The following is a 12,083-nucleotide window of genomic DNA, read 5'->3' as shown; positions in this document are numbered from 1 at the left end:
GTTCGGTGACATTTGCTGGCGCGCTGAAGGAATGAGAAGGGTTAGTGGCTTTGTAAATAATGAAGTCTTGCACATTCTTATATACCGTGAAACCCCTGCAGGATAACTGAACGCGTTGCAGCAACAAAGAAAGGGGTTATGTCATGATTAGCAGAACGAATTTCATCCGCGTCGGCATGCGGCATCTTATTTGAATTTTTATTTAAATAAATAGCGCCTCCCACTCATTCACACGGTGCGCTGCTTGTAGGGGGTGGTGGTATCGGACAGATACGTGTGAAAAAGAAACTTCTTCGATTGGTTCACCCATTCGCGAATTATTTAGCCCGGGGATTTAACTGAAACACCTGTATATGGTGTTTCACTTTTGTGGTTGATGGATGGGGATGCATATGGTGCGGCGTACACACTTGGAAAATGGATGGAGGACAGCGGGAAGGAGTGGTGGTACGACGGTTAGTATGCGTTCTGGGCAGACTTCAAAGGGAACTGTGCCGATATTCGCCTAGAAAGTCTGGCGAAAAGCCCCTGGAAAACCTTACACAGCACAGTCAGTGATAGGATTCGAACCCACCTCCTCCCAGTCTTCAGAACGACCTTTGCTATAGCACCAACGAGCGGACCATACCGCGTGGTTGCGTAAGAAGCGCTCGAATATTTATCGCTCAAAGCATTTTAAGCGCTACGCGGCTAACACTATGATCAGTTTGGCATGGGGACTACTTCTGCACCATCGCCCAGATGGGACACGTGGATGCCGTTTTCTTATGGTGTCTTAGACTGGTCGTCCCGATACTCAGAGCTGGGGCAGGTCAGACCGCATCTCACTCCGGCTCTGAGTCGGAGGAATCGTGCAGAAGCGGAACCCGACAGATTAGAGCGGAGGAGCGGAGAGGGAATGTTAACTCACGTGACTTCCGGTGTTTCCCTCGTAATCAAAACGACGACGCAAAATGCAGAGCATGGTACCTATAAGCAGGTGTGGCGGAACAAAAACTCTACTCAGCGGAAGCTGGTACAGTCACGTGACCGGAACCCAAACAGGTTTCGCGACAACGCCACCTTGATACAGAAGGCCTGCTTATTGTCTCCTCTCCCTCCTTCGCTACGTGAACACATAAAGTCAGAATTCGTCAGCTACTGCGATTCACCGTTCTGCCTACTGTGACTCCGGTACGGCAATATGTTTCCCAATGTCATGTTTGGTCACGTGACATTGGAAAACATATTGCCGTACCGGAGTCACAGTAGGAGGGCATGCCGTGAGTTGTTGCGGTATGGCTGCAATTACGAGAGAACATTACAAGAACAGACGCTGCTGCCCCATTCGGCCCGCAGAAAGACGCCTGTGACGGATCCCCATGTTTTCCCGTGTCACGTGGCTCCAAGGCGCGCAAAGGCTGCGCGTGACGTCACGTGCACCAGCCTCATTCAAGAACTCGCAAATGATTGCAGCCTACTTGGAACCTGTAGACCTGAATCTGTAGACAAAAACTGCAATACGCTTTCCAGAAAATCAGTCTTCAGATATATAGCGGACCGTTTTGCGCGTTATTTAAAGGGACCGAAAAGTGAATATAAACCTATCGAAACTTTATGTTCAGCGAAAAGCTTGAACCTTCAAAAGTTCAAATATCAAATAACTCCGCTGAAATCGTTGTAATTTTTCCGTAATCGAATTTTCTATAATTGCATGTCCAGGGACCTAGTAGGAAACCGAGCAGTCCGTCAACAATTGCATGACCCCGCGCCATCTGTCGAGGACGCATGTAAACGCGCACTTCCGGGCGCTTATCCGGCGAAAACGAAAATGGCAGTGGGCATTTGTGACCACTTTCTACGTCGATAATGTCGAGCCTCTTGGACATGAGTGCGCTGGAATTCCGCATTCGAGAACTGTCTCTCACACAGAACTGTTGTTCGTGCGTTAGCGTGCTGGAAAGTGTGTTCTTCGCAGCAGAAGATTCCTCGTCCAGAGATTAATCGGAGTCACATTCGTCCTCAGCAGTAGCTCACCGTGCCGTGAACATGAACTGCTTTGTGAAATTTCCATGTATCAGGGAGAAGCACTTGTGTAAGCCGAAACAAGTGCTGTTTTTTCGTCGTGCAGGTGTTCATGTGTGAAATGCAAACCGACGGATACTACGGATGGATACTATGGTTTTTGCTGCCGAGGGGTAGAGAATGCGTGTGAAAAGCAGACAGACGATTGCATCAGAACTAGCGAATATTTCGAAATACTGTGCCTTAACACCGAAGTACTGCAACTGTCTTTTACATACATCCGAGAAACCGAAGAGCATGGCAACATACAGGGCAGCGCCGTGTGGTCTTTACGCGCTACTTGAACGGAAAACCCTTATTTCTTCAGGAACAGCATATTATAATTACTAGTTTGTTCCTGGAGGGTTAAGCAACCTGTGGGCATAGATGTATTTGTAGGTTATACTCGTGTCTCAATTGAGTCTCATGTGAGGAGTAAGTAAGATAATTTTCATCAGTGTCATTCACTTGAACTGTGTTCATAACCTTTCAGTATACTTCTTAGTGACCACGTTTCCAAATGTCAACGAATAATTGAACCAAGATTGGGATCTAACACTTAATTAACTCTGTTTTGCTGAACGGAGTAGTACTTGTAACTGATTCATTATCACGTCACCCATTAGATGTCACCAACTAACATTTGTAAAGAAGGACTTGAGGGCTGACTTCAAGTATTATTAACCCTTGATCTGGTTTCAAAGTTAACCATGCACCATTGGTGTGCATAGTACTCCAAGATGGCTAAATAATTTATTGCATAAGTTCTCTGTTACTGTAATTGAGATGTACTTTTGTAAAGTACTTTTGACAGCCCGGAAATTGAAACTGGCTTCAGTGTACACTAAAAATGCATCGTAACATTTAATTGAAATATAATATAAGAGCAGAAGCAACATATTGTCACAACCCAAACTATATCTTTCTTTTTTATTGTCCAGGGATTTAGGAAACAGAGTAGGACTTCCTGCCCTCTGATGTTTTGACGTACTTGATAGCGTTGTAAAATCTGCAACAAAATAAACAAGAGACGTATAAACAGTTCCGTCTTTCCCTTTTGAATTTAACAAGCTAGTTATATTTTACCATTTGTTCACTTTTGTATTCTCTGTTGGTGAAAAGATTACAGGTACAATAATGCTGCACATCGAACAATGACCTGTCATCTTGATGAAGATCAGAACATTTCTTCAGGCATGCTAAGTGAGACAAAAGAAATGTACAATGAAGGTTGTACAAAAACAGCAAATCTCCGTCGATTAAAACTTTAGATGTTTATACTTTAACTTTAGATGTAGATGTTACCATATCGTGTAGTTTCCATCCAAAAGTAGGACTAATGAAGGTTGTTTGGTAGGCTGTTGGCATGTCGATGTGCTATACCGTTACATCACATCAATATAGATGAGTGGCAAACACAGTAGACAGCGTGATGGCTCTCAAACTCAAGTGAAGGTTTATTCAACAGAACAAGAAACCGAAAGCATGAGTATAGAGAAAGTCAGTACCCATGCAGTGTATGGTGAACCGCAGTACTTTCTGAGAAGGTAGGATCGGAAGAGCAATAAGGAGAAATGACAGTTGCGTCCGAGATAGGGGAACTCTGCAAATTTAGGACCAATATGATGTGGTAACCTTGCATGGCTCACTGCAGCTCTGACACACATTGAACAATTCCAGTAGTGGGACTTCAAAGACAACGAACGTTTGCTGTTTCACTGGGCATTCAAGTGTAGAGGATGCATCTCTAGAAAATTAATTAGCGTTCCTTAGTCATAAAGTCACAACTACATCTCAACAGGAAGTATTCTTGTACCCTTCAAACAAGCTAGAAGTTCTCACCAGTTTCTTCTCCCCTTGTTGACGTCATACGAATGTTCTGCACCTGTCTAAAGACTAAAAAAAATGTCACAAAGTCTGGAACATGTAACAAATCTCGTGCTTCCATCTGTGGACCTTGCATACCTGTTTTCAGCTATTTCTGTCATGTCAGTGCCTGGATCACAAACACACACGAAACAGTTTTGCGCCACTTCAACACTGGAAGGCCCCTAAAATTAAATTTGTTGATGTTGACAATGTTGAGTACGGGACAAGTAGGATAACATAAGTTAAATGGAATACGTCGTCGCTATATTATAATTTATACATGTGTGACGCCTGTACATACCTAAGACGTTGTGTTGAACTCGTCACATCGGCGAAGCAAAATCACTGGTTACTGAACGGCAGTTTCCTTCGGACGTCTTCGCAATTCGCCTTCTACGGCATCTTCTTAGTCATCGGCAGCAAAATGAGCTCAGCACACACGACACGACTGCTATATCTAATAACCGAGTGTTTCGAACCACATTCGTTTTCGCGCACTCTCCTCTTGAATCTTGTGGTAGAAAACGCCCGCCGCCGATGGTGAACGAACATGATTTTTGCATCCCCGAACACCAAAACTACACCAGGCATATTTAGGCCTCTCGAATAATTGACACAACAACCACGAACATGTCAGTCACTTCTCTTCGCGCGACCAACACGACCACCCACTACGTAAACAATAAACGCGATAACACAGACGACACAGACGGCCTTGCAGATGGCGCGGCGGATCGTAGCTCGTAGCGGCGAAGTAGCTGAATGCTTTATTAACGTAAAAGCTATGGAAGTGAGCGTCATTTTTAAAATGGTGTTTAGCTGTAAGATAATGTGCGTCAGCTTTGTTCTCTACAAAATTAACTCTCACGTGGTAAGGGTTGACCAATCCCTGGGAGCCCTGGACCTGAAACCCAAGTTGCTCTTTTTCGCCGTTCGCTGGCAGCACCGTCCATGTTCCGGCAATCTTCAAAATATTTATACGTAAAAAATATGCGGAATTGAGAAGTAATGCTTTCTGTATCTTATCAAACAACGATGATGTGCACGACAGTGGGCAAAAATATGGGGGTTATTTTTCACTTTTCGGTCCCTTTAAAAGTTTTCCCGTTTTGTATACGCGAGGAGGTTCAATCACTACTCGGAGACGACGATCGTTCGTCTTCATGGCTACGACCGCTGAGAGCACACTCGTGATTGGCTACTGCCGTTGAAGACACAATCCTGATTGGCTGACTCTTAGTAGTTACGTCACGTCGACGAATAAGCAGGCTTTCTCTACCTAGTTGGTGTTGTTTCGCAACTGCTCCGACGGCGTTGGTGAGAGCACTGTAGAGCGCTCCAAGTTAGAGGGAGAAGCTCCAAATGTGAACCAGCCGAATGCAGCGAGGGTGGTCTTTTGCTCCAGAACGCTTTAGTGCGATCGGAAGCAACGAGTCGAAGACACCATAAAAGGGTCGATCTGTAGCTATCGACAAATTTAGAGATTAGAGTATCCAAGGTTACACGTAGGTGCTCAATAAGAAATTTCAACCAGCAGAGCGTCCTTGCATTGAGATAAACAGGAAGAATGAACAAAATATTCATATCAGATTTCAGTTTCACTGTGACGTACGCATTTTAGCTACACCACATTGGCTGACGTATCAACTCCTTGATGTGTGTTTCGAGGCGATAAATGATAAAACACAATCAACATGTTTAATTCTGGAATCAGTGGCTACGCAGAGGAGAAAGTGGTTACAAACACGTCACTGCAAAATCATACGTAAATACAATATCAAATACTGTAAAAATATAACAATTCAATGACAAATAATTGGCAGCACATTCAATTGAAATATTTCACATGGTGACCCTGAGCGTCATAAGAAAGCAGCAGACAGTATTTGCTTAGTCTCACTAGTGGACTGCGCATTTGTTTTAAAAACGCTTCACGTATTTTACACGTGTATAGAGCAGCTGGAATTTCTCACTTACAATGCGCGACACATTGTCGTGATGGCAACACGCTAGTAAGTTAAGTCCAGGCAGTATAGGATGCCCTCAAGCCGCAAACATTGTTCTCCCTAAAGTTCAACGCCCCTTGCATTTCACGGCACCCTTTAAGTACAGGATAGGACGTTCCGCGACCAAATAGCAGACTGTGGCTCTAAAGGACTTTAGGATGGAAAAGTGCGGCACGGTTTAATTTCGCCTGAGGAGATCGGCCGATAATGAGATACAAAGGGATTAACGCCGACAGGTGAAATTAAACTGATTAATCACGTGGAGATTAAGGGTCAGAGAAATTGGAGCGCAAGAAGACGATTAGGTATTCTATCACGCGATATTGGATGCGGAGACAAGGACGGCGTATTTAGTTGGCGAGCAAAGATAATGGACGAAAATTAAGGAAGATAAGTCTGCATTAAGACACTGCGACGAAGGAAGACACACCCATGTCGTGCATGTAGTAATGCGGTAGTTCTTTGGAAGGTACCGAGAATGGCGTCTCGTGCTGGGCGTTGTTTAAAGAGTACCTTAATCGTTATGAAGTTGAAAGCTTACACCAGCGGTGATTACAGGAGATTATGGGTGTGCGCCCATTTCATCGAACGCGGTTTCGTCGACGCCGTTTTATCGAACGCCATTTCATCGAACGCCTTTTCGTTTCATCGACGCCTGAGAAGGGTTAGGTCAGGAGAGCCTTTAGCGCATTTCACACGTTGGACAGACTGACCAAGGTTATGTCAGGAGAGACTTTTACGTATTGCACACGTTGCCGCAAGAAAAAGCGGCGGCCACCGATTCGGTGAAACGGCGTTTGATGAATCGGTCTTACATGAAGCGTCCATTTTTCCACAAAATGGCGTTCGACAAAATGTCACGAACCCGAGATTATACAAGCGTTGTTGAAACTACGCTTGCGGGGCATGCGGTGGAATGCTACTTCAGGCGGTCGCGAGTATTGTCGTTACGACACTGACAATATGTGAACGTCCGCCAAAGAAAACGTGTGTTGAAACCGCAACCATAATGCAATTATGTGAATGAAACCAATCTATATTAAAGGCAAAACAAAAAACTTGCAGATATGATGCAAGTTACGGTTGTATCAAGTCAACGACACCGACAGCGCTCTTTATATGAACCCGCCTGCCGCTACGTAGTACGTGGTTCGCCCTGCTGATTTTAGTCCGCAGCAAGATCATCTTCCGTACGTAGACTTCCTAGGACGCGCCGTAATACCGCTATTCACCTCCGCATAAACACGCAATACCGGCCCCGCAGCTGCCGCGGGCGACTAGAAGCTGGTGCGTACGTGCGCGGCTCAACTCTTCAGATGCCATGACATTTGAACCGACAACCACCGTTGCCACTTTTACTCTGACTTTGAGGCACGTGACACAAACGTCGCAGCAATCGCGACTCTCCGAAAAGATCATTCCGCCATCGTGCGCCTTCTCCTGGTTTCTTCACTTCATAGCTCCAAGGGTGAGAAGCGTTTTCGGCGATGCGACGTACGGGACAGGGTCTTCACGAAATTGAGCCCTTCACAGTTGTCGCTGTAAATGAGCGCGTTTGGTAAAAGTAAACATACTTTTTTAAGTGTACCGTGTTAGCGCCGCGAAGCAGCTGTGGCTATGAGCGGCGTGCAGACTTGGACAGATGGGGAGAAGACAGCAGGAAGGAGTGGGGGACAGGGGAGTTAGTATGCGCCTAGGCCGCCTTCAGAGGGATACTGCGCCGACATTCGTTCGAAACGTATCTGGGAAAACCTCAGACAACACAGCCGGTGGTAGGATTCGAATCCACCGTCTCCCACTCTTCAGCAACACCTTGACAGCCATTAACGAGCAGACGCTTTTGCCCACTCGGATGTTTTATGTAAAAACTACAACCGCCGTCTCTGAACATCAGTTTTGCCGTCGCGATCTCCGCAGAGAATGGAAATGGGTCGTTCCTACAGTTCGGGGGCGCTATTTCATAGCGGGGCCAAGGAAACGCTGCAGACATAATCTAGCCATGAGGAGTATATCGTGTTACTGTGTGACGTCACTGGACCCTGTGATCCTTAGTCAGGCTGCACCACTACCGTTGCCCCCGTGCGGTGAAACCCCTTCAGCGCCGTATGCTCGCAGTAAAAGTAATAAATCCTTTCGTTCAGATATCTTGCGTGGTGGTGGTGGTGTGTGTGTGTGTGGGAGGGGGGTGGTAATGACAGAATCGGCTTGCTTATAGTAGTGCCAGAGACGCCGACTGCGATATAATCAGCCTACTTATGGCGCAGCAATACGGCACGTGATAACAGGTTTGCGATTACTACGATTATCGCTTAACGAAGGACGAATTGGACGAATATCGATTAAATCCAGACACTAAATTGCCCCCTTTTTTGCTTTGTCGGGCGAAAAAAAAAGAGGAAGAAAGCTAATTCGCGCGCTAATGCCTCGCGTTGATTTTTGAAGAAGAAGTTAATATGTTTTGTCGTTTGTTCTGTTTTTGTCACCTGTGGAGTGTTTCTACTATTTCACGGAAGCGTGATACATTGGCGATGAAACACAGGCATGTGGCGACACTCTCTTTATCATTGGCTATCCTTTGGACAGTTGCTGTCCTGTTTCTGTACGGTGACCAACAAGAATCTGTCCGAGGAATCATCGACATCAAGCGACAAGAACGCAGCTCACAGAGCACGAGAATCATCAACACCTTTTCTTCCCTCGATCAGTCATTCGGATCTCCAAAGAGCGCTAAGGTCGAAGCCAGGCTCAGTGGTATTTCACTCGAGTTCCAAGAAAATGTGAAGCCACGGAACACTCAAATATTGCTGGTCGGTGTAAACCGCAACCTGAGCTTTGCGGATCTGCCGGCAAAGGTACGTAAGGCAGAGCGTCACACCATTGTGAGTGACACGGCTGTGAAAGAAGGCTGGAAGCTGCACGCGTTCAACCAAATTATAAGCGACCAGATCTCTCCCATCAGAAGCCTTCCTGACGCGCGTCATCCGGCGTGCCAGGATCTCAACTATCAGAAAAAGCTTCCAGACACTAGTGTGGTGATCTGCTTTCGCAACGAGGCCTGGAGCACGCTGCTTCGAACTGTCCACAGCGTCATAAACAGGTCACCGAGGGAATTGCTGAGGGAGGTCATTCTCGTTGATGACTTCTCGGACATGAACCACTTAGGCAAAGAACTGGACTCCTACGTAGCCCATCTACCGAAAGTGCGACTGTTGAGGCTGAAGAAGCGCGAAGGACTTGCGCGAGCTCGTATGGCCGGGACAGCAGTGTCTACTGGCGCTGTCATTACGTTCCTGGACTCGCACTGCGAATGCACTAATGGTTGGTTGGAGCCACTCCTTGATCGAGTAAGCCGCGACCCGACCACTGTTGTCTGCCCTGTCATTGACGTCATCAATGACAACACCTTCGCGTACAACGCGGGTCATTATGGCAGTGTCCAAGTTGGAGGTTTCGATTGGAGTCTTAACTTCAGATGGAATGTTGTTCCGGAACGCGAAGTCAGGCGGAGACAATTTTCTTGGGAACCCTTGCGGAGTCCCACGATGGCCGGCGGGCTCTTTGCCATAGACAAGGCCTTCTTCAAGAAGCTGGGGATGTACGACGAAGGCTTCGAAATTTGGGGCGGCGAGAACCTCGAACTTTCCTTCAAGATCTGGATGTGTGGCGGAACATTGGAGATAGTGCCGTGCTCTCACGTGGGCCACGTGTTTCGCGCGCGGAATCCTAACGTGGGTACATTGGACTTCAGTCGCGTCTCACGGAATTCAATGCGCGTGGCTGAAGTCTGGCTGGATGATTATGCCAAATACTATTACGAACGGACAAGGAGCCTCAGCAGGGACATCGGCGATGTTGAACCTCAGAAGGCCCTACGACGCAAGCTGCGGTGCAGGTCGTTCCGCTGGTATTTGGACACTGTTTACCCGGAGTTGTTCGTTCCCGACAAGGCGGTGGCGTCTGGGGAAATCCAGACTCAGATGAAGCGACGACGCCTATGCGCCGACCAACCGGCTGAGAGGCTACGGGCACCAATCTTATTGTACGGGTGCCACGGACTTGGTGGCAATCAGAACTGGTATTTGACACTCGCAGGCGAAATTCGCAGGGACGAGTCTTGCTTCGACTATGATAGCACAAGTGAAGATGTTATGTTGTATAAGTGTCACGGCAAGTTGGGGAATCAACAATGGGTCTATAATCATGATTCCGGAACGATATACCACGTTATTAGTAAGAAATGTCTAGGCACGTATCCAGATGGCAAAAAGCTCCGCATGGTACTATGCAACGAAACTAGAAGGCGGCGATGGCAATTTCAACACTACAAAAAACCTTGAATATATTCCTCATGTTTCAAGCTTCAAGGCACACCCGAATAATATCGCGTTCTTGCAAACGCTCAAGTTATTTTCGCTATGGAGCACACCCGAATAAAATAGTTCCTTATACTGCTCAACTCAGTTGCTCTACACATGGCTTATGGGAATTGTTCACGTTAAGATATAGGAGTGCAAAAGCATGAGAAGCAGGGAGGCGAAAGCGAATTCTTTCTAATGCACTATACTAACACCACTACCCATGACCAGAACTCTGAGAGACCACCTCTGATGCAGGTTCTGCCTGATAGCAGAAGAATAGGTAAGCCAGCCAATTTGAAAGAAAACGGGGTAAGGAGGGAGGAAGATGGAAAGAGGCGTGGGCAGACGAGAAAGGGAATTTGTACAAGAGAATAGATATCGCGCACGGAGCCCGGCTATCAGCAGCAATTGCCCAACGCAGAATGAAAATGTGATGAATCTGCCCTGATAACTTTTACGAAGCTTTTCTTTGCTGTACTGCTGCTCAGAATTCTGAGCTGCTCCTCGTAGCGTGTATAACGAGGAGATTGGCACTCGTAAAGCTGGACCTGATCAATTTTTGTTCTCTTAGTGAAGAATGAGGACACCGTCGACGATGACAAAGTGTTGTCTGGTTTCATTAAAAGTCCCCTTCGTCTGCCGACGAATTTCTATGTGACGGCTGGTGACGCAACGCGAGTTGTGTAATGTTAGCTAGCGTTGGCAAAGAACAGTTGATAAATGCGTCCAAAGACTTTTCTTCTCAGTTCAGTTAGGGTGCGTTAGTGAGCCTGCACCAGCATTACATATTTGCAGAAGTGTAGCTGGGCTACACTGTGTCAGAGATTCGTATGAGAAAAGAAAAATAAAAACAGCGACGGAGGCCACACGTCTTCACAATTTTCGACTCTGCAGTGTGTTCTGCAGAAATTACTCCGGTGGTGGTGGCGGCGGTGTTGAAGCTCTGGGGTTGAAGCAGCTCGCCGTTATTGGCGTCACCAAGGTGGCAACGTCATCTGTGACACTCTGGGGAAATGTGCGTACTGGGGCGACTTCTACGGGAATTGTGCTGGCGTATATGTGACTGAGTCTGAGGAAAACCCCTGAAATTACCCCACATTACGATGGAAACAAGTTATACACTATATGCTACGAAAACCAATTGTGTAACTGCGCTTCGCTATGTTATTTGCGCCTTCTTACTCCGTTATCACTGTATCATACACTTCAGTTTGTTATTGGCCTCATCATGAGGACATTCCAATACTCCATTCAAAATTTTGCCGGCTACACTCTCTTCGCGCCACGATTAAGAAGCTTTGTCGATTACCAACACCCCTCCCCTCCAAAATAAAATAAAATAAAAATAAATAAAGAAGCAGAAAGCGGAAGAGTGCTTATTTTGAGAACATCTAGAGGTGGTAGCAGCGTGACCTTTGACACAAAATGTGATTGGTAAACCAACATCTCCTAGATAGCATCAGGCCTGTGCGCCTGCGTTACCTATGGAGGCATGTCTTGCTTGGAGACCTGCTTCAAGCTTTCTTCTTGTTCACTCCTTCATTTACTTCATAGCTGCATCCACTAATAGCAGGCCTTCCTGTGTGACATGGTCAACAGGTCTTCAACAGGTCGAAGGGTCTTCCCCTTATCTTGGAGGTGTTGAATAAACTCGATCTGCTCAAATGAGTTCGAGAAACCGAGAAAGGAGAAGAAGGGTGCAATTGCGAACTCTGGTGATGAGATGGAAGGGACCAACGGGCGTCATATCGGAAGCTTCCTTTCCCACCAAGAATGAAGTGGGATGTGGGACAAACATCTGTGATGT

At 46.5% G+C, this 12,083-nt stretch overlaps 2 protein-coding genes across 2 annotated transcripts in view; both read left to right on the top strand.

The window, feature by feature from the left end:
* The window catches only part of LOC135390066 (leucine-rich repeat neuronal protein 1-like), a 174,340-nt gene that overhangs the window by 78,685 nt on the left and 83,572 nt on the right, over positions 1-12,083 (top strand). The gene's annotated exons all lie outside the window — the stretch shown is intronic.
* Positions 8,359-10,348, top strand: LOC135390065 (polypeptide N-acetylgalactosaminyltransferase 5-like). Its single transcript, XM_064620075.1, has one exon. It carries the CDS (start codon positions 8,372-8,374, stop codon positions 10,253-10,255), a length of 1,884 nt encoding a protein of 627 aa, XP_064476145.1. The 5' UTR covers positions 8,359-8,371; the 3' UTR covers positions 10,256-10,348.

Source organism: Ornithodoros turicata, chromosome 3, assembly GCF_037126465.1.
Source record: "Ornithodoros turicata isolate Travis chromosome 3, ASM3712646v1, whole genome shotgun sequence".
Classification (NCBI taxonomy): domain Eukaryota; kingdom Metazoa; phylum Arthropoda; class Arachnida; order Ixodida; family Argasidae; genus Ornithodoros; species Ornithodoros turicata.
The sequence above is the reverse complement of the archived record's forward strand: the minus strand, read 5'-3'. Positions and strand labels throughout refer to the sequence as shown.